This window comes from Periophthalmus magnuspinnatus, chromosome 7, assembly GCF_009829125.3.
Source record: "Periophthalmus magnuspinnatus isolate fPerMag1 chromosome 7, fPerMag1.2.pri, whole genome shotgun sequence".
Lineage (NCBI taxonomy): Eukaryota > Metazoa > Chordata > Actinopteri > Gobiiformes > Gobiidae > Periophthalmus > Periophthalmus magnuspinnatus.
Window position 1 is genome coordinate 24,501,004 of NC_047132.1, and position 22,084 is coordinate 24,523,087.

Below are 22,084 nucleotides of genomic sequence, written 5' to 3' on the forward strand. Positions count from 1 at the left end.
GGTGACACAATGGCGATTATCATGATTATATAAAAGTGCCACGATTGATTATTGTCAACCCTTTTTATCATGATAAATGATATTATTGTTTATCGTCCCAGCCCTACTTTTAACACACAAACCCTGCATATTTAGGCTGAGTTCTTTCAAACAGAAAACACTCCACTTTGTGATGTCATGTGGTGATACAGGAAGTGCTCCAATGTGTTTTTCTCCACACACCTTCACTAGAATCATTTGGAAAATTTCAGCCCTGGAATGTCTAATTTCTGTTGAATTAAAGGTAAAAGGTGCAACAGAGCATTTTGAGCTTTGAAGATGTAAACGGACTAATAATGAAGAGTTACTCAAACATGTGTCCACTGTAATGAAACACAACACAACTCCAGGTATGTTTTTAAGGAGGTAACAGTATTAAAACATGGCTTAAATCTCACATGAGTTAAATTTGCAAAATATAGGACCTTTAAAAAAGTACCACATTTACATACCACACCAAAGTTCATAAATGAAAGGGGACGGACTGCCTTGTCTTGCCCAAGGACACAATGGCAATAGGACAGGACAACAGGATTTTCAGCTCAACCTGAGTTTCCCAACATGTCGTCTCAACACATCAAATGGAATCGCCACTAGACAAATTAAACCTACAAAACATTCACAAACATATATGCAAACTTATAGAATGACCCAAATATGGATTTAAATATGAGAAAAGTTAACGCTAAGCAGCCCCCGTATCATGGAGTAATTTGGCTGTGAAAAAAAATTCAACATGACCTTAAAAAGGACACAGCGAGGAGTTCTTCTGTAATGAAAAGCCAAAACCATATGTTTAGTGCATAATGTATAATGACCTCATCAGGGTATGTTAAGGCTTATTCAAATGCACTGATGTATTTAATATCCTTGAAGTCGTGCAGCAGGACACTGACTGATTAAAAAATTTGAAATTCACCTAACTATACATTAGCAACCCATTTATACAGGCCATTGTAACTTTTGGGTTTGTCAGTTTCATCTGGGAGGGCATCCAGCTTAAATCTTGCACCAGTTGAAGTCAAATCACCGCATGGAAAGAGGCAAGTGTGACCATTGGTGATCCAGCAAGGACAAAGAACAGATTTTGTGAAATTAAATACGTCTGTTAGGATATCTATTGCAAGTATTATCATTTTAATTGGACTAATAGGAATAATACAAAGCTCCCAATTACCGGCAAAGAAATGTCACTTTGAAAAACTTAACATTTGTGAAAGTAAAGTTAAAAAGTTGTCCAGACTTGCATATTAAGGCTCAGTGCCCTCCGGCTGTTTCAACTATTGGTTTGGCACTTCTCTGAGCTGGGATTTCAACTCGCTAACAACTGGCTGTGTACAGCTGAGAAACTGTGAAAGTGGCAGCCCAGTGTGGGGCGAGCAGACACAGGAAAATCAGCAATTTAAGACAAAACATAAGAGAAGTAATGCTGCTTCTTAGAAACTCTCTTTGTGATGAGATTTTAACTTGAGTTTCAGTACTTGCACATATGTTCAAACGACTGAGCAGCTGTTACAATAGGCACTTTATAAAAGACAATGGTATGCTATCATTTAATTAACACTCAAGGACAGTTGAAAATAAAAAATGAGAGTAACACTATGTAATTTTTTTCATGGGTAGTTCAGTCATCTGCTTGTTCCCATGGAGATGTAATTGCTTGGTCTCAGTATGCCATTAAAATGATCTATCTTGTATTTGTTCATTTATAGGTGTGTTAATTGCAAAAAAGGAGAACAAACATGGTACTATCTTTAATTAAAACTCAAGGGCAATTGAATATAACAAATGAGAGTAACACTATGTAACTTTTCTGGTGAGGGTTCAGTCCTCTGTTTCTTCACATGTGGATGTAATTGCTTGGCCTCAGTATGGCATTAAAGTGATCTATCTTGTATTTATTTGTTTACCGATGTGTTTATTGCAAATAAAAAAAAAAAGAAAAAAAAAAGGAAGGAATGAAGGAACTTGGCCTTGTAGTGTCACTTATGTTTGATTCAGTAGATCTGACACTACCAACAGGGCTATTGTCGCCTGTACAAGGCAAAAACAATAACATCTCCATGGAGACCATTTAGATATGGTAAATTATAAACAGGACTTTGGAGTGGTCAAGAAGGTGAAAATATTGGGGTGACTTTCAGTTCTTCTTTTCCCAGATTCAGAAACTCACAACTCTCAAGTTACAATTAATCTAGGCCAACAATAAGTGTGTGGCAGTCCAGAACTGTTTCCCTCTCACAAAATGTGTTGGAGTGAACATTTGTCAACTTGAAAAACTGCAGCACATTATTTTGTTAAAATATGCATTCCAATTATCTCTTTATTCTAACCCAATTTCTGCAGCCTTTAACTTCCTGTTTGTCCGTGCCTCAAACAGAAATAGCAGAAAGCACGTCCATTCTGTGCAGTGACGTGTGTGACTTTGCAGCAGGGACAGGAACAATGTTAGTGAGCTCCCAGAGGTTTGGTGTTGGTGCCGTACAGACACTGTGCACCTGCCCATTGGACATCAGCTATCCTGGGATGACCCCATGTCCCAGAATTACCCTACTTTTGTGGTCAGTTAGTCATCAGAGACACTGCTATAGAGGTTGTTCTCCAGGTACAACACTCAAATGACCAGCACTAATTGAATAAATGTAATAATCATGACTAGAACTATCCTGTATGACATTTATGGGCGTTATATAACATCTGCCCTAATCTAAGTCTGTCTGAAATGTAATTGCAAGTGGATGTATAGTTACAAAATAATCAATACAGTCTGGGAAGTGATAGAAGTGCATGGACATTAAATCAAGAAACAAAAAGCCTGCACTTCCCTCTAGCGGAAAATAATGATCATGACCAGAAAGCTCTTTTTTTTTTTTTTTTTATCTCAATGAGATTTTTACTGATTTAATAAAGGATGAATGAATGAAAGTTATATAAGCTAATTGCAATACAGAACAGATAGGGCCAATTCAAAGCATGTAAAATTAAAAATACAAGGTTTTTAAGTTACATGTTTAAAAAAAAATGAAAAGAACAAAGCTTTTTCTTGAGCTGAGTTGAGAAAGTGGATTCCTACTTCAATAAAAAATTAAATAATCGTAATTACAACTTTTCTATAATCGAGTAGCCCTGCCTTGTGATGTGAGTCGAGTCTTTTGAACGGTTCCTTAACGTAAAGGTTGGATCCGGATCTCATTTTTTAAAAGAGTCGAATATTTTTCCCCCCAAATTTGTATGCATTTTTATCGTGATTAACGCTGACCCAACATAAGAAGCAGAGCAGGCGACACGAGAGCTTTGTGCGGAAAAAAACAAAAAACAAAACACACAAAAAACGGCCATGGCATTATATTAACAGTTAGTTTTAAAATTATTATTATTGTAGTGCAACGTTTTAGATGTTTTTTTTTTTTTTTGTTTGTTTTTTTTTGCATTCTGCATAATTCCAAAGGTAAACACACTCCCACTCTCAGTTTAAACACATTTAAGCTTTGGTCGTTCCTCTGTGTGATTAGATTGCTTGAGTTCTGACATTGGCAAATAAACAATAAAAAAGCTAGTCTTTTAAACGGCTCTTTAAAATCCCATAAAGTCCCATCACTAGCCCTATCTACCTGTACTTGCTTAACAAATCCATAAAACATCACGTGAATCATTTCCTATTCCTACTATTTGATCGTCATGTGAGTCTTCTACCAACAGATGGCGCTGCGGTTAGTTCCTTGAAAAGTGTAAACAATGAATGATTCTATGATTTTACTACAACATTTCTGTCTTTTCTGTATAAAATTGTATAAGTTTAGTTTTTACTATAGATGATCACCGGGGGTTCAAAATGCTAGCTAACAAAAACGTGCTCGTGGGAAACTCAGCCTGAGCTACTGGACGTCCGAAACAAAGAGGCTTAACCCACCCATGAGGGAACGCCCATGTCCCGCCCCTCCCCTCTACTCTGACTCTGATTGGTCAGATTAAGGTTGTGCGATGCTGTGATTGGCTGCGTGCTTTGGTTGTTGAATGCCTGTTGTTCACACTCGCTTTGGAGCAGGAGCGCCCCTTGACAGTGGATTGCTTTGATTCATGTTTTTTTCTACACGAATTTCTCACTCTGGAAGATTATTTTAATTCAATGCGCAACGAGAGGAGCGCATGAAGGTTGGTCAGTTTTATTTATTTTATTTAATTGTGTTTTTTTTTCCTCAAAGTATTTATAATCTCACTTGTCTCGTGTAATATTTGGGTTTAGCCTTGCCATTTGTCGTCAAGTTACTCATCCATATTCAAGTTTTTTTTTTAAAGTATATTATGTGGTCTTGTAGTCACTGTAAAATGGCAAAGTCTATTCTGACAAAGGTGATACTACCAAGTTCATTTTTGGCGTATTTACCTCCTTCTTTCATGATTGATGCAATATTGATTTTGTAATTGTCAGATGGCAGTCAATATAGTTAATAGCGGACTGAGTGCATTTTTGCTGGTTATGTGCTGTTCTAAATAGGAATATAATGAATATTGCCTTGGTTTTAAACAAAGGGCAGGTGGATCTGTTTCTGAGCAACCACTGGGGCAGTGTATTGCCTTGAACAATATGAACACAGAGTAGTATCTTCAAATCATGTTTTTCTTTTGTCTTTGTAGGGCAGTGAAGGCTAATTTCACTGGCTGGTACCTTTAGTGGTGTACTGTATACAGCAGATACCATTCATTTCTATTTAGACTGTGTATCTTTATGTTTATGTGAGCCATGTGTATGTGCTTCCATACACTTTTAGTAGTGTGTTGTCTGATATCGGTTACCCCTGTTATCACTTTTACTGTGCATAAAACCTGTGTAAAACAATCTTAACAAGGGCTTTTTTAGGAGGAAGTTCTATTCTGTTGGCAGTACACACAGGGAATATTTTATGAGCTTTGTTATCATAGGCCTGTCGACAATAACATATTTTGAAGCATGATATATTGCTACAGAGAAATATTATAATAAATGATAATATAGAAACTACTTTCTGCCACTGACACAATTAAAATAAAACAGGATTATCTCAGTAAACACATTTAAATAGACAGTACAATTAAAAGGCCTGAGCTGTAACAATTAACTAGCAGAATGTACCAATAATCAGCCTTAGAAGTGAACTATTCTACCCTCTACAGCTCAAATCTTACATTATTACTGAAAAACAGCAAAACTCTCCCCATTTTTGTAAAGAAATTGTACGCACAATAAATATTCCAGCCTCAAAGTATATTTTTCCAGCTTTCATATATTGAATGATAAGTTGATATAGTAATTATTGTGACAGGTCTACATTATCACACCTTCTAACTCCTCATAAATGCCAAATGTTAAACATGATCAGAAAAGCTTATAAAACTGCCTAAACAGTTAGCGCAGTGCAACTGTGTTGTATTCACACTTGACATTGTGATATGTGCAAAAACAAATATGGAAAATATTTAATAATGTTACCACCAAAACCCTGACATCAGTCATTTTAAATCCTCTGCTTTGGGCTGTGGTCTGGCTGGTACTTACCCTTATGTTTATGGTATTAACACATTTTTGGAGATTCAGATTCACTTTTCTTCAGTGTTTACTTCAGTTGTATGAGTAGGAAATGTTGATGAATGTTTGAAGTTGACGAGAGTAATCCACCTGGTCCAAGTTTCATAAAATGGGTTAAAGTAATTGAGAAAACACAAATATAGTCTCAAGACCAGATAATTATGGCTTTGGACTTTCTTACCCTGGCCACAACTGCCTATGACTTAGGCATGCATACTCCACTTTAAAATCTGCAGCTTTGTCCTACCTGTGCCTGCACTGCTTAAACATATTGATGGTTTCTCTTAACTATTCATAAAATGGTATTCACCAGAAGCACTTGAGTCAAGATCTGATCCTGATAAAACTTGGTTTCAGATTGCGTCTTTTGTATTTGCTAAAGTCTCCCAGTGTGTCATGTATCCCAGTATGCACCTGTGTAATCACGTTCTCTGTGTCCAGGAGAAGATGAACGTGGAGGCTCTGAGCAGGGCTGAGCTGCTGACTCTGCTCAGTATCCTGGAGGGCGAGCTGGAGGCCCAAGATGTGGTCATCCATGCGCTACGGGTGAGATAACCAACCACTATGTTGTATTTACTGTAATTAGAATTTGTCACAACTTGCCTGCAGCCCAAAATGAATCACACTATGAGTTCATACTGATTCAAAATGCACAACAACTTACTGAAGTAAAATAGTACAAGCACAAGCAGTTGTAGTAGTAAAAGAAACTAGTGTTACACAGTGTTGTTGAGCTCTGTAGTTAAAGGCCCAGTTGTGGTCCTCACCTCCTCCCCGGTAGAGCCTAGATTCCCTGCTTTGTTCCTCTAATTTACTAACATAGCATTAGCTAATTATATTCTTCCTTTGCTCTTGGAGCATGAATTTAGATTTAATTAATTTATAGTTATACTTGGTTGAATCTGTATGGGTATAGTATTTTGTTCATAGTGACATGGTTAGACTCAAACTCCCTTTGAATGAGAAGCCCTCCAAAGTGTCTCAGGTGAAAGGGAGTGGCTGTGTACACAAGACAATCTGTGCTTGTAAGACAATGGTTAAGGGAGGGTTTCCACTGCCTGTTATTACAATAGCGACCCAGATAAGAGCATTTCAGCAAGTCAGAGGGGCCATGATTCCACTGGGTATGTCAGTTTTAAACACATGTTAATGCCATAGAATTTACCACAATCTTCAAAGCCCATGTGCTTTTTCAAGTATAAAGGAGACAAGGAAAGAATCAGGAGCACAATACTCTTGACTTGTCTAAGAATGTGGAAAAGCAAGACCAAGACTAGGCATAGCTAGACCAAAAATATATAAAAACAACAGATCATAACATTCTAGGGTCATTAGAAATGTGTAGCCAAAATTATATATATATATATATATATATATATATATATATATATATATATATATATATATATATATATATATATATCCTGTGACCATTTCCTCTCTCCGTAATACACACATTTACATTACGGGAGGTCTTTGATGTCGGACCACTGACCACAGTCCAGGCCCTATCTCGCCTCCACACACTCATAGTGCCCTCCCGGGGGACACTTAGGCTGCTGTGTTTATTATTGAGAGGATGTACAGAGCTTTAGGCCCCAGTCGCTCACTTCCCCCTCTACCCACTGGGACCTACTAAAGGCCATTCTTACTTCTTACCGTGTGGCCCTCAGAATTAGGCATTGAACTGTGCCAGGTCACCTGATTTGCCATCACTTTGCCTAGAGCTGGGGATTGTTAAAATTTCCCCTGGTATATAATAAATTAAGGTAGTATTGATACCTGGGACAGTGTAGGAGGTTACAGTTACAGCCCACATAAATGATAAAAAAATAGTTTTGGTAAAAGAAATAATTAATTATATTTTATAAAAGATCAACACATCATGTGCACTAGGGGAAGTCCTTTTCTTCTAGATTTTCTATCTGCCTGTATTACATCCTGTCAGAGTTTTATTTGTAACATTAATCAGTCTTTGTAGTGTTTGCTTACAAGTTATAGTCAAATAATTTTTAATTAGTCTTGTCTGAAGTCTAACTGTGAGGAGTAGTCAAGGCACCTGGCAAGATTAATATTTTATGCAACCCTTAGCTTTTGTAACACACTGTAGTGTTTATGCCTCCAGCAGAGGTAAGTGGAATGGCAGCCTTAATAGTGTGTATTGTACATTTGCACATCTCACTGATTGTTACCTAAAGGAATGAAAAATGACAGACTATTATATGTGTACTATCAGTGTTACCGTGCATGTATTTGAACAAAGAGCAATAAAAGATGCACAAAATCAAACCTAAAACCTCCTCGCTAAATGACAAGATTAACCATTCTGTCTTTACACTCACTAATGTTTGAATGGGTTTCGCCACAATTATCCTAGTTATCTTAATAACTCAATAGTCCTGTGAGGAACTTGGTTTGTGATTAAAGTTTCTCTTTGGCAAGGCATGTCAGTGCAGAGGGTTGATTGTGTTTACATTTTTCATTACTTAGTTGCTCTGATAATCAGTGTCTCACAGTGGGAACATTCTCTGGAGCATGACTTCAGAAAACAGGTCGTACAGGAGTGGCAATACCAAAAGTCGATCATTGTCTTTTTACAAGGAAATTAATGTTGCTATTATTCTTACTCTGTCAAGCATATATAGAAGCAATAGAAACTTAAAGTAAAGTCTTAAGCCAAACAAAGTCATTTTAATATTTTGTGCTACACCCATTATAAATTAAAACATGAACTACAGATGGACTAGATGAAAATAGATAAATAGCTGTCACTCCGATTAGTTTTTGTTATGTTTAGTAGATGATATAATTTCCTCTTGTCCTGTAATGTCTATTTTTGCAGCTTAATGTGTTTTCCTGTTTCTGGACAATGGGGCACAAAATGCTAGCGTGGACTGTTCAGATAAGGTTGTACAACATGTTGCTGTTTGGTATGGAAAGGCATTACGAACTGGCAAAAATATGTCATTTGCCTCCCTCGCTAGAATTTGACTGTATAAGTCCTTTGTCCTTTTTTCCGTCATTGTAGTGTGTCAGAGTTTCAAGATTACTCTCAAATGTGCTTTACTGAACTGGTCATTTTGTACCACTTTGGACTACTTTTTAATGCATTGTTTGTGAACATTATTACACAGTGTACATAGTGATCTTTTCATATTTAAGAATTGTTTATCTGAATGTTGTAAACTGTAAGTAAACACCACATTCCTTTTATAAATAGCATACTAATTATTAATATTGCCATTCATAGTATCAAAACTATAGGTATGTTTTCTCAGAGTACCGATGTGCAGTAGTATAACTTTATGCATTCTGAAGAGAGGTTTTGCAAGGTCAATGGTAGACCCCCCCCCCTAGTTGTATGAGAAGGGACAGAATTAAGTTTTTGATATTTGACATGCCTGGTCCTGCTGCCCCTTTGTGTTAGTGTGCAGTAGTTGAGCTGCAGAGGAGCAACCTAATTCAGCAGGAATGCATCGATTTAACCCTAACCCCAGGAAATGCTTTTGGACGTGTTACTGTGGAGACCACCTTGTTCAAGCTGACAATGTCAGATGGGAAAGTCTACTTGGGCCTGTGTATACTTTCTTAAACATACTTTATTTAGAGTACAATAACAGAGTAGAAATGACTCTTCACTAAGGCAGAGATGGCAGCAACAATAGGCATAATATACATCAATTGTACTTTATGATATGATAAGCAATTGTATTTTTAGGAGTCAAAGTAGCAGCGATGAGGTACTTTTAATATTTTAGGGCATACATACGGTTACTATTCCTACCATATTAATTCAGTAGGCACCTACACATATTTTGAATTGTGTTGAGTGGTCGTCCGAAGGAGTCGAGCATCTTATTCCCTAATGTGGTCTAGGTCTGAATGAACTGTAAGGGTTGTATCATGGAAATTAAATGGTCTAAGATATGTCGGTACCCATGCAAGTAATTTACTTTGGCAACCCCTAAAGAAGCAGAGCAGTGATGTGACTTTTCTTTGGGTATTTGGCGTGAGGATTAGCCACTCTGAGTTCATGTGTAACAGGAGAGATGTGATAGGTAGCCCTCTCCAGCTGCTCGGTCTATTGTTAACAGCTCATTACAGAAGCTTATGACAGAAACCTTACTCCCTTCCTCTGTCTCCTCACACAAGGCCCGGACTGTGCCTCAGAGCTACAGGTAACCTACTGACAAACCAATAATACTGCAGTAATAAATGTGCAGCCAGAACATCACCGAGCAAAGCAAGTAGAAGAAAAACACATTGCATGAATTGATTTGGTTGAAAACATTTTATTTTAGGGGTGTTCCAGAAATTGGTACAGAAAATAAACGCGTACTTGGAAGAAAACTTTGCAGTACATGACCTGAAATTAGAGCTTAAAAGCAGGGTAATGTTATTCCCTCTCATGAAGGAAACCACACTCTGTCATTAGGATCGGAACTGTCCCAAGAAAACCATGAGGGACCAAACCCTGGGCTCTTGGGTAAAAACACACTACTGCAGTTTGAGCCCTAGGATCTGCTAAAGTACTCTCATCTAAGGCCTGAAAACACACAAGGTTGTCAGTATGGCTAGCTTCATACACACATTATTCCAGTTTTTAGAGATTGATTATCGAGCCAGCAGGTTATATAGCACTTTTCATGACTTCACACAATTCAAAACAGACAAAACACAAATGAAAGAAACATATAAAAAAGGAGATTCAGTTATTTGAAGGCAATTTTGAACAGGTGAGTTTTCAAGGCTTTTTTGAAGATGGTGAGTGTAGATAAGTCTCTGATGTGTTTAGACAGGGAGTTCCAGAGCAGCGGAGAAGGCTCTGTCCCCCCAGGTCTTGTGCTTAGTCCTGATGGGGAGTAGACAGGAAGTTGGCATCAGCTGATCAGAGAGCACATTAATTCAAAAACATTCCATCTAAGTGTTAATTCTCAATTGAACTGATGCATTAATGATTTCTATTTTTAAATGGCATGCATACTAGGAATATATGACCCTTTTAAATATTTCCTTTTCAATAAAAAGGTTGCGGGGTCAACTGTCTAGACAATTTGTAATGATGTGTCTGAGTAAAGTCTGTATGCAAGGGCTTCTTTTTACTGATTAGCCATACAGGTGAAGTGACTCATAACAACTAACTATTCTATCCAGTTATGGTTATTTGATCATTTACTCCAACCACATATGAATCATTAGCTACAATGAGGAAACCAGACATATCTAACCACTTGCTTATTGCAGCTATCAAAGCCTTCTGGTCTGCCATAGAGACAGGGCATCAGAAGGAACGTAAGGCATTGAGCAAGTGTCTCAGAGTGCCCCATGTAAACTTCTTTTTACTGGATTCTTTGTTAAGCCACAGAAAAGACTCTGCAACACAGCGCTCCCCCAGGGCTGTGGAGAGGGAGCAAGAGAGAGAGGGAGAGAGAGTGAGAGAAAGAGACTGACAGAGGAACCCAAGTAACGAGAGGCACTTTCTGAGAAATGATGAAGAGACATTGGAATGCGGTGTCATGCATGTTTGGGCAGTGGACAGAGGGGGCTATAGGACATGGGGCATCTGTCTGGTTAACATTTCATGGAAAGACGGAAGGTTTTAACAAAGGCATGTTTTCATAAAATAGTGATAAAAGAATTAATTTGCATAATTCTGACTGTCAATGTATGCACCAGCACTGTAAGGAGCTATAGGACCACCATAATAAACTGCATGAGATTTAGTTTTAGTAGCCCTCTTAACTAATGGTTCCTAACTTGACTGATTTTCTAACCTATTGATTCTGAAGCAAAATTAGCACCATTTCTTTTTTGAATTATTTCTTTAAATTTGTGTGAGAGAGTTTGATTTGATCACGTTGCCCACCATTCTTAAACATTGGAGGAAGTTACACTTTATTAAAGCATGTTTTAATTTTAATTAGGGTTTTTTTGTATTTTGATGATCGGTATTATTCATTCAGCATATTGGACTGGGTGACAGAGGCATAAACCTGATGAGTAAGCCAGGGCAAACACAGACAGGTGATGGCAATGACACAGACAGGTAATGGCAATGATAAGGAGGCATTTTGCACAACTCACTTATTTACTTATATTTGCTCATTTGGTCAGATTTCAAAGCCTGTTTCAGTAAATAATTGATGTCCCTTGGGAGAGATTCATATGTGCCCCTTGTGGGGGGTTGACCAGGCTTCACCTCTTTGTGTTTGGGTTAAAGGAGAGGGACCATCTGCTGTAGTGCTCATGACAATAACTTCACACTCATTTCCTGTACAAATACACACGCTTTCCTCTAAGTGCAAATGTTTTTATGGCACTGGCAAATCTGTCTTTTTTGTATACCTTTTTTTACTGTGTTGTATAAAGTGTAGGAAAAGATTCACATTTTTATTTAATTTGAGTTGGACCACTGGCATAATGTATTTCTAAGGTCTGTCGCAGGCTACATGTCTTTCCTTTGTTCTCATCAGCACAATCCAGAGACTGGCTTGCATTAAGTAAATTGGATTGATTCACTAAAGGGCACTAAAAGTTACCATCAGTTGTCCATCTGTCATGTAAATAAATTTAACTTTTCAATGGTGTATTCTTCCTAAAAAAAACGAAAACCTGCAAAATATGCCACCTGCTTCACCTTAATAGGAAAAAGACAAACTATTTTTACATCTGGTATTTGTATTTAAATGTTGGGTTTTTTTTGTCTTTAGGCTCAGCACAGAGATGCGTTCGTCCAGGAGCGTTACGGACAATATGACCTCAGCGATCCATTCCTGGCCTTGCAGAGGGACAGTGAAGCAGAGGAGCGGCAGAATGCACTTGCCCAGAACAACAGTAGCCTAACGGGACGCGCAGTGGGCCCAAACCCTCTGGCTGTACTCAAGCTGGTCATGGCTCACTGTAAAAGGATGCAGGAGAGGATGATGGGTCAACTGGCTGCAACAGAAAGAAGACATAAAAGGGTAAAGTTAAACAGAAAAATGCTTAAAGTAGATCCGGTCGTTTTGTTCTGTTTTACATGGATGTTTTGTTTAGTCCTGGTTTACACTTGTTTATGGGTGTGGTCACCCTTGTCGTGGTTTGGTCCTAGTTTGAGCCCAGTTTAGTCCCGATTTTTTCCTTTTCCACTTGGGGTTCAGTCCTGGTGTGGACTTGCCAGCTAAGACCACGTGCTTTTACACTACTTTATATATATGTAAGTTATAGAACCATATCCCTAATTTCTGATGGGTGTGACTGACGGGCAGACTAACCAGTCAGAGAAAGACATTCAAACAAAAACTAGGGGCTGCCTCGCCAGGCAACCTCTCCAGGTTCAGTTCTTGATTTAGTAACAGTTTAGTCCCAATTTTGTTGTGGTGTATGTGTGCACCTAGACAATGCACCTTTGTCAATATTCATCCATTTGTTTAAAACACATGTCAGTCATACTTTTAGGGTGTTTTAGTTATTTGAAGATGGTATCTGATCAAAAGCCACAATGCTATTTAGCTAGAGGTATGAATTTATACAGACAGACACACCCAAGACTCAGACGTTGGGAAGGGAGGCCACACATTTCCTTGTCTAATCCAGTTAAGTTTAGGGTTACTTTAATAAAAGCCTGTGGGACAAAACAACAGGCTACAACTTCACACTTTAGCAACAGTAACATGCAACAACCTGCAATTTGTGTCATAGTTGATGTAATTTGATTTATTTTACCCTGTGGTTGACAGATGATAGCTGATTTGGAGGAGGAGAAACGGTGCAGGGCTCAAGAATCTGCCAGAAGTGAAGATGTCTCATATATGCTCCAAATGGAAAGGGACAAACTCCTTCAACAGGTATTAGAGAAACTATTTATAAACTTTTGGCACTAGTTTTAGATATACACTTCTACTATAAATAGAATCTCATAGTTAAATTTCAACCATTGGCTGTATGTACATATTATTAATAGCACAATGTGTTGTACAAGAAAATGATCCAAAGCAGTTTCAAGTTGAGGCACAAGCAGATCATTTACCTTATTTGAGCTTGTATTGCTTAGTCTGAGCTAAAGTGCATTGTATGACTCAGCAGGGAGGAGAGGGCTGGGCCTGGGAAAGTACAGGCACTGAAGGGTGTCTGTGGGTCTGTTTGCGCAGAGCGGGTCTGGAGGAAACCGAGGCGGATGGGTCCATTGTTTGGTTGTTCTACAGCTCTGGGCTGTTATAGCCTCAGGAAATGTGAGATAAAGGATGGCCATGACTAATACAGGGTCACTGTGCAGACACACTCACAGAGCTCAACATGAGGCACTGTTAAAGCCTGCACAGGGACATTACGTAAGCAAGGCTTTCTCACTGTTCGCCAGTCATCCCTAATCTTTCCTCTCAATATTTTGGACACACGTAGAGGCAAAAAGATTCATACATCCCCACCTAGGGTTTCTCAGTGCAATGTATCAGAAAGTTATTTTCCTTGTGTTTCATCTCCAATAAATCATCAAAATATATTCAAGCAGGTTATTATTATATTTAGTTAACATTTGCCTTGATTGCCTCCTTGTAGTCATGTTTGGCAGTGATGTTCTGACTACCTTTGTGTTTTGTTTTTTTTGTGTAGTTGGAGGAAGAACGTGCCACAGTGAGGCTCCTGGAGAAGAAGCAGGTTCAGACCGTGAGCCAGGTAGAGGAGTCCTTGTCCCAGCAGCAGCAGCTCTCCTCCACCCTGAGTCTGGAGCTGCAGCGGGCCTGCAGCCAAGCACAGGAGGAGGCTCAGAAGGCCTCCCAGCTCCACAGCCGACTGCAGGAAGAAACCAGTGCTCTAGAGAAGCTTCAGAACACTCTAGAAGAAGAGAGGAAGCACGCAGCTCAATTAGAGGCCAAGTCTGAGAAGCAATTGGCTGAGTTTGATACAGAGCGAGAGCAGTTAAAATCTCTGCTTCATAAAGAAAAGGAGAGGTGTAAGGAGCTTGAGAGACAGGTGGAGGAGCTCATAGAAAGATTAGCTTCTGTACAAAACCTGTGTGATGTAAAGGAAGAAAATGTATTGTCCAACAAAGCATCGGAGTCAGCATCTGTTCAGACAGAACCAGATGGAAAAGTTAGTAGCACGACTAAGCCAGCCTCAGTGTCCAAGGTAAATGGGCATCACGCTAACAAAGGGACAGAGTCCATAAAAGAGAGGAAAGGCCCTGAAAATGAGGTGATAGTGGAAAACGGCAGTGGACCATTGTCTCCGTCACCTCTTCACCCTCTCTCTCACCCCCGTTCTCCCTCCAGCACGGCCTCCTCCTCCCTCTCCTCCTCCCCTGTCTCCTCCCCAGTGCTGGCCAAGCGCCTCGGGAGCCCAGGCTTTCATCAGTCAGCGTACCAGGCTGGAGTCAATCAACGTTTCCAAGCTGCCAGGCACAAGTTCCAGACTCAGGCAGAACTGGAACAGCAGCATCACAGCAGTGGGCCTCTGTCTCCTCGAGACCTGTCCCCTACCACCTCTGCCCCCCCTCCACCAGAGAACAGCACTGCTAAACAACTGGCTCGCAACACTGTCACACAGGTGCTGTCCCGCTTCACAAGCCAACAGGCTGGGGTCAAACTGGCCCCTATCAGCAGCTCTCCTTTTGGTACTGATTACCGCAACTTGTCTTCCCCTACTGGTCCAAAGTCTCCCTCATCAGGGCCGTTATCTCCGGGTATTCGCTCACCACTCACTCCACGCTCTGAGCGCACACATCCACCTCCAGTTCCCCCCAAAAGGCCAGGCATGAGTCCCACTCCTGGATCCCCAAGCCACTCCACCAGGAGCCTCCACTTCCCAGAGCTGTCTGGAAACTGTGGAGACAAAAGTGTGCAGGAGGGAACCAAAGAGCCTGACCTGGTGCTATCGTCCAGCAGTTAACAGTTAAAACTTGGATACATTCATTTAGACCCTTGAATCAACTTGTAGCACATAATTTCAAATGAGAAGCAAACAATATTGAAAAACTGAACTGTTTGGTTAAGGAGTTGGCCTGCTTCTACCTCGTTAATAAATCTGTTTTAAATAAACATACTGTAGGAGTGCTTTGAATAGTGATGAAGGCTGAGCAGATACAATTTATGCTGGGCCCACTGAATTTTGTTATTACACAAAGACCAGCTATTTCTACTCTTCTAAGATGTAAATGTGCTTTGTAGCTATGTATACATGCAGTAAATGGAAAATTAAATACAAAAATAACAGCACAACAGAAATATAATAACTGGAAAGTCTAGTAGCCTATCATGAAGTTGTTGCTGTAAAATGTTATTTGGTTGAGAATATTGTATACATGTTACTGTATACACACAACAACTTAATTTCTATGATTCTAAAATGATAACAAGTTATTTCTTCAATAAAGGACAATAAGCTGTAGAAAATAAGAGTATATGTTTAGTTGTTTTTCTTCTAATTACCTTTTTTCTTCATCCAATTGAATATGAAAGATATTTAACTGACTTAGTGATACTTTGCACTATGGGTCGAATAGGCTATACAAAAGCAGATTAAGAAACAAAAGTCTTTATATTATATTATTTATGTTTTGATTGTTTTTTTAACCACAGTTGCAAGTGTACAGCACAGATCTTAGAAGCATTTTGTAAAGTGTACAATGCCGCCCCCTACTGTCCACTATGAAAAGGTGCTAGAAGAGCTCTTAACTCTTTTTTTTATATTATTCAGTCTTTCATACAGTGCAATCGGTTTAAGTGAAATGTAATGAGAAAATGTCATTGTTCTAATCTTGTTCTCTCTCACAAAATAGTGTTTAGTACTGTAGTTCAGAAATTTGTTAACCATTTGTCTCTGCCTTCAAACACGTCATCTAAACTGGAATGTTTTCATTTTATTTATACTATAGACATTGACTGTAAATCAAATAAATAATTGATTCAAGCAATGCCACCCTCTTTGATAATGTCTTTTCTCATATTACTGTAAATTAATCAGATAGTATACTGTAGATCCATGCATGGGAAAGTCGGGCGTTCCTAATGAGTAAACGCCGTAGACCTCCATTTTCAGTTCACTATTTCAATATCCGGTTGAATTTGGACTCTTACAAAATAAAATAAGAACACGAAAGAATCTGGATCAGCCAACAACATAGAGATTTTGGATTACTTGAAATTATGCGTCATTTTGTTTTAAAAATATTGTGTTTGAGCAAGTTTGCTGACTTTCGATTTCGGTTCAATTTTTTTTTTTTCATTTATTTTGAAGACCGGAAGTTCGGCCCAGAGACTGACCTTTGTGTCTTGTGTGTTGTGTTGAAGACTGGTGCTTCTAACCATGGCGGCTCCGGTATTGAACCTTATGTTATTTACAGAAAGTTAATGTGATTTCATGATCCAATTTAATATTTAATTATTAATTCATCCGGGTTTGTAATATATTTATTCGCACGAATTCTCAGTTAGTACGTGCTAGGCTCAGACAAGTTAAGCTAGTGGGTGGAGTTGCTATAATGTAACTAGTTGTTCTACAGGAAGTTCCTGTGGCCTGTTCGTTTGTTATGTTTCTTGCTATGATGTATTTCTTTCGGTTTCAATCTTACTTTGAATTGTATCTTGAATGTGGCTGCGTGGTGTCCCTCTTATAAGACAATGAACAGATTTTTGTCCGTTGCGAGACAGTTTGTGCCATTGAGTCGCAGTTTGCATTATTCTGCTATCTATTGTCAGGTGACGACCAACCCCGAGGAAATCTCCAGACTGTACAGAGACCTGAGCCTCTTTCCTTCCCTGACTAGAGCTGATGTGGGGCCAGTCATAACCTCTCAATATGGAGGCAAATACAGCAACATTTACACAGGTTTGCAGTCTTGTGGTTTTATAGCTTTCCAAAGGTTCTCTATTGAAACTGAAAGTAATCTGTGTCCTGTTTCCCCAGAATGGAGCCAGCGTGACTTTGATAGAAACGAGAATGTCAAATTTTGCAGACAGTACATAGTTTTCCACGATGATGCATCAGTGGTATTCTCTGGTTCCTGTGGAAACTGTTCTGAAATCAAAGGAGAGTGAGTGATGTGCTCATGTTTATCCAAAGTATTTTACAGGAACAAATAAAACACTGTGTAATGGACTTTTCCATTTTATATTTAGAGTATTAAGTAAAGATTCACCTTCTGGAGAAATGAAAGCTGTTGTCAGGGAGTGCACTATCAAGGGGGAAGATAAACAATATTTGGAGGTGAGCCTGTGTATTGTGACCGTATGAGTGCATTATTGCTGTACTGTATTTGCCTGTCATATAAGTGCATGTTTTCACTTGCCTTTTTTAGATCTGGAGTAAGAATATCAAAATGAAAAGTATCAACCTCACAGCCTTAAAAAAGCATGGCAGAGTTTATGAAGATGGTTAGTCATATGATAAAATCAGTGATTTTTTTTTTTTTTTGTATTTTGTTATTAAAGCTGATATTTACTCTTTTAGAACAGTTCGGGTGTCTGGTTTGGTCCCACTCAGAAACTCACATTCTATATGTGGCTGAAAAAAAAAGACCAAAAACTGTGTCCTTTTTCCAGGTTTGTCTGACTTTGAACTTCTGAACCAACTGCCATTTCACAATACATTTTCACAAGAAAATCAAAATTGCAGAATTATAATTTTTACTACATTTGATCTGATTCTGTCAAACCTATGCTAAGCAAGCTAATAGTACTTCTCGTTTCAACATGAATATAGTTTTCATAGAAGACCACATCAGCGCTGTTTACATCGAACTGCTGGTGAATCACTCCTCCATCCTGTACATGCAATTTGTAATGATTTTCTTTGTCTTGTAGACTGAGTCACCAGAGCTATCTGCAATCGGGGATGACGATGAACCTCTGAGATTTGAGAAAAAAGACACTGTTAAAGTGAGTGCTTTCTGAAGGCACAATATTGTCCATTTCAACTACATGTTAAACTCTCCTCACCTTACCGTTCTGTAGGGAGAGCAATTCGCCTTTTATGAAGACTGGGGTGAATCACTGGTCAGTAAGAACAGTCCAGTGCTTTGTGTTTTGGACATTGAAGGGGACAATGTGTCTGTTTTGGAAGGTGTGCCTGAAGATATCTCTCCTGGGCAGGTTGGTCTATACTTCTTTTATATCTTGCACATTAATGTTTTATTAACATGCCCTAATATCACTCTTTTGCAGGCATTTTGGGCTCCAGACGATACAGGAGTTGTCTTTGTGGGCTGGTGGCATGAACCATTCAGACTTGGCCTTAAATACTGCCCTAATAGGCGGTAAGAATTACACCCATAGATAGTAGAACAAATTAAATACTGGGTTATTCTTTATGTTGCTTAATTGTCCATATATTTCTGGGTTTGATCAGGTCCTCTTTGTTCTATGTGGATCTCACTGGTGGGAAATGTGGTAAGTTATGTCAAGAACGTCATACACTTTTGTAGTGTGCTGCATGATGGTATGTTTTGATTCGGAAAAGGTAGTCACATCAGGTGTCTCATGGGGATTTTCGGTCTTCTCACATGACATGGGCAGTTTCCTACTTTCTACAAAGCAGTTATTGTATACAATCTTGTCATTAACATAGCATCAATGTTTTGCAGCATTGACATTCCTTGATAAATACTTCAAATGTTTCATATAATCATTGTTGAATCTGTGTAATTATCTCCCTCAGAGCAGTTGACCTCAGGTTCCACTGCGGTGTGCTCTCCCAGGCTCAGTCCAGACCACTGCAGGATTGCATACTTGGAGTGCTCTCTGTATGGACCACATATGAAGTGCAGCAAATTGTGCATGGTAAATGCCAGTAAAAAACACTTCCCCTTCCCACAATGGTTATCTTTTTGACTACCAGCTGTCTATATGCAGTTTTCGGAAGAATGTTGAATTCTTCTCATACATTTCTCATCAGTGCTTAAGTGACATGCTGTATGTCATGTTGATGTTTTAAAAGCTTTTATGGATTGTAACTGTCATTACACATTCTGTACATAAACTGTTAATACACTAAATATTTTGTTCTGCTTGCTTGATTCTAGTATGACTGGTATACCAAAAAGACATCTGTGATTGTGGATACAGTGAATAGGCCAAGAAATGGTACGTGTTTTTATTTTTGTTTTCTTTCACATATTATGCTGAAATTCAGTTTATCTATTTTTTGTGTTGGTTTTACAGATGGCTTCACTGGTATCTATAGCTCTATGCTCTCTCCTCAGTGCTGGTCAGCCGATAGCCAGCGTATAATTATTGCAAGTCCCCAGAAAAGTCGTAAGGTATGTCATTTCTGTAGTAGTAGTATGAAGTGTCCGAATCAAATAGTTGAGTCGTTACACTAATCTAACTAACTTTTTAAGGATCTGCTCATGGTCGACATCAACACTGGTATTGTCACTTCTTTAACTTCAAGTGAGTAAAGTTTGAATATACGTATTAGGGATTATAGCTCTGTGATAATTCAGTGTGATTTGAATGCATTGCGTTTGTAAATATATTTCTCATTTCTAGACTCAGATGCAGGAAACTGGTGTCTGTTGAACATAGTTAGAGATTTGATGGTGGTCAGTTGTTCTTCACCAAATCACCCTCCACACCTGGTAGGGTGAATTACATTTCTTGTTTTTTTCCGGTCTTGACTGCACAGACACTTCATTTTCTTTCTGAACATATTTTGTGAACATTTTTAGAGAGTGGGCTTCCTTCCAACCAGGGAATCTCAAGAGAAAGTGGCCTGGGTGACTCTGGAAGACTGCGATGTTTTAGAAGATATTGACTGGAATATCTTGACGTTTACCCCTCCTCCAGAGCAAGACAACAGCCAATATTGTAAGTCTCATCAATTTTATGCAAAGGTTAATTCTTTATACAATATGTGTAATATGTATTTTTGCATTTTTTATTTTATTTTTTTTAGCTGGGCTTGATTTTGAAGCCTTGCTAATCAAACCTAAAGAAGTGAAAGATGGTGTGAAGCTTCCTCTGGTTCTAATTCCTCATGGTAAGTTAATGTACATATTGTATTATTGCACATAAAACTAACTTTTGACTAATGCATATTTTTAAAATCTTTAATACAGGGGGCCCACACTCTGTTTTTGTTGCTGAATGGCTGTTGTCTTGTGCTGCGTTGTGTAGAATGGGCTTTGCTTCTTTACTTGGTGAGTAATAAATCAATATTAAAAGTTGTGTACAATGTTTTTTTTAAATTTTTTGGTATTTAACAGTGAATTATCGTGGATCTCTTGGCTTTGGACAAGACAGTATATTCTCGTTACCTGGCAATATTGGTACTCAGGATGTAAAAGATGTTCAAGTAAATTTGAATGATCATATTCTAGTCAATGAGAATGGCCCTTTGCTTTTTATAGTATATTTACATAAGTTGTTTTTGGTCTTTCAGTTTGCAGTGGAAAGTGTTCTAAAAGGCAGTGACTTTGATTCAGAGAAGGTCGTTGTATCAGGTGGCTCTCATGGGGGTTTTCTGGCCTGTCACCTGATTGGACAATATCCTGGTTTCTACAAAGCATGTGTTGCACGTAATCCTGTCACTAACATAGCATCAATGGTTTCCACCACCGACATGCCAGACTGGTAAATATTACACAGATTTTTCCTGCATGAGTTACAAATACAATCATGATAACTGAAACTTATTTGGAAGTTTTTTGTGCTGTTTCGATTTTGCAGGTGCATTGTTGAGGTTGGCTTGGACTACAGCTTTGACAGCCTTCCTGATTCTCCAGTTTTGGAAAGAATGTTAAGCGTATCACCAATTAAACATGTTTCAAAGGTGCCTTTTTTTAGTTTTATACTTGAGTTTATTTTTTTATACATTATGGACCTGCCAATAACAGTTGATAATATTTTTACAGGTACAAACACCTGTGTTGCTTACATTAGGTGAAGATGACAAACGTGTCCCTAACCAGCAAGGCATTGAGTATTACAAAGCTCTGAAAGCAAAGAAGGTCCCTGTTCGGTAAGCCACATCTCATGACTGGATGTAGCTCTGTGTTAGTAGGGAGGCTGTTCTGCTCAATTATTCACATTTGCCGGTGTTTTTCTTCCCAGCCTATTGTGGTACCCAGGAAATAATCATTCTCTATCAAAGGTGGACGCGGAGTCAGATGGCTTCATGAACATTGCTCTTTGGTTCATTCAGCATCTATTTAAGCAAGGTTAAGTTTTTTTAGTACATTTTTCACTAAGAAGAAGCAAAGTTGTAAGTCATAGTTTGCTCTTTCAAATTCTATGCCAAAGTGTTTTTGTAATGCTATTTGAGCACTCACTTGTAACTTACGCTATACAAATATTTCAGTAGATTTTTCCCCCAAAAAAAATCTCTGTGCAAAGTTCCAATAAAATCAACAATTGATAAAAGCACATGATGAGGTTCCTGGACTTACTAACCATCATAAAAAGGAAAGAGGAAATGATATTTTTTTTTTCTACATGAACAGTGCCTTTCACTTCTGTGCAAGGTGACCACAATTTCAACTATCTAGTTAGTTATAACCAGGAGATGTGT

The 22,084-nt window shown here is 38.6% G+C and overlaps 2 protein-coding genes across 3 annotated transcripts; both read left to right on the forward strand.

Annotated features, from left to right (window-relative positions):
• The first annotated feature begins 4,067 nt into the window (after window positions 1-4,067).
• Window positions 4,068-16,494, forward strand: cttnbp2nlb (CTTNBP2 N-terminal like b). The gene is made up of 5 exons (XM_033969016.2): window positions 4,068-4,191; window positions 6,044-6,148; window positions 12,313-12,564; window positions 13,321-13,428; window positions 14,192-16,494. The coding sequence occupies exons 1-5, from the start codon at window positions 4,186-4,188 to the stop codon at window positions 15,464-15,466; spliced, it is 1,746 nt and encodes a 581-aa protein (XP_033824907.1). The 5' UTR covers window positions 4,068-4,185; the 3' UTR covers window positions 15,467-16,494.
• Window positions 16,495-16,819: 325 nt separating this feature from the next.
• On the forward strand, window positions 16,820-21,940 carry apeh (acylaminoacyl-peptide hydrolase). Of its 2 annotated transcripts, XM_033969015.2 has the most exons (23): window positions 16,820-16,894; window positions 17,275-17,404; window positions 17,483-17,609; window positions 17,695-17,782; window positions 17,874-17,949; window positions 18,026-18,117; window positions 18,379-18,453; window positions 18,529-18,666; window positions 18,739-18,830; window positions 18,923-18,963; window positions 19,232-19,353; window positions 19,596-19,656; window positions 19,735-19,832; window positions 19,914-19,965; window positions 20,065-20,153; window positions 20,244-20,382; window positions 20,471-20,554; window positions 20,634-20,714; window positions 20,781-20,869; window positions 20,957-21,147; window positions 21,244-21,346; window positions 21,429-21,535; window positions 21,628-21,940. In XM_033969015.2, the coding sequence occupies exons 1-23, from the start codon at window positions 16,883-16,885 to the stop codon at window positions 21,737-21,739; spliced, it is 2,199 nt and encodes a 732-aa protein (XP_033824906.1). In that variant the 5' UTR covers window positions 16,820-16,882; the 3' UTR covers window positions 21,740-21,940. The 2 variants fall into 2 exon arrangements, with proteins under 2 accessions (XP_033824906.1, XP_033824905.1); XM_033969014.2 differs by lacking the exon at window positions 16,820-16,894 and having other exon boundaries at window positions 17,176-17,404; window positions 21,628-21,938.
• Window positions 21,941-22,084: the final 144 nt, after the last annotated feature.

Coding starts and splice junctions, on each gene's coding strand:
- apeh (XM_033969014.2), top strand. CDS start 17,197: ATGAACAGATTTTTGTCCGTTGCGAGACAGTTTGTGCCATTGAGTCGC. Junction 17,783..17,873: donor AAGATAAACAATATTTGGAG/GTGAGCCTGTGT, acceptor TGCCTTTTTTAG/ATCTGGAGTAAGAATATCAA. Junction 20,715..20,780: donor GGGCTTTGCTTCTTTACTTG/GTGAGTAATAAA, acceptor GGTATTTAACAG/TGAATTATCGTGGATCTCTT.
- cttnbp2nlb (XM_033969016.2), top strand. Junction 12,565..13,320: donor CAGAAAGAAGACATAAAAGG/GTAAAGTTAAAC, acceptor TGTGGTTGACAG/ATGATAGCTGATTTGGAGGA. Junction 13,429..14,191: donor GGGACAAACTCCTTCAACAG/GTATTAGAGAAA, acceptor TTTTTTGTGTAG/TTGGAGGAAGAACGTGCCAC.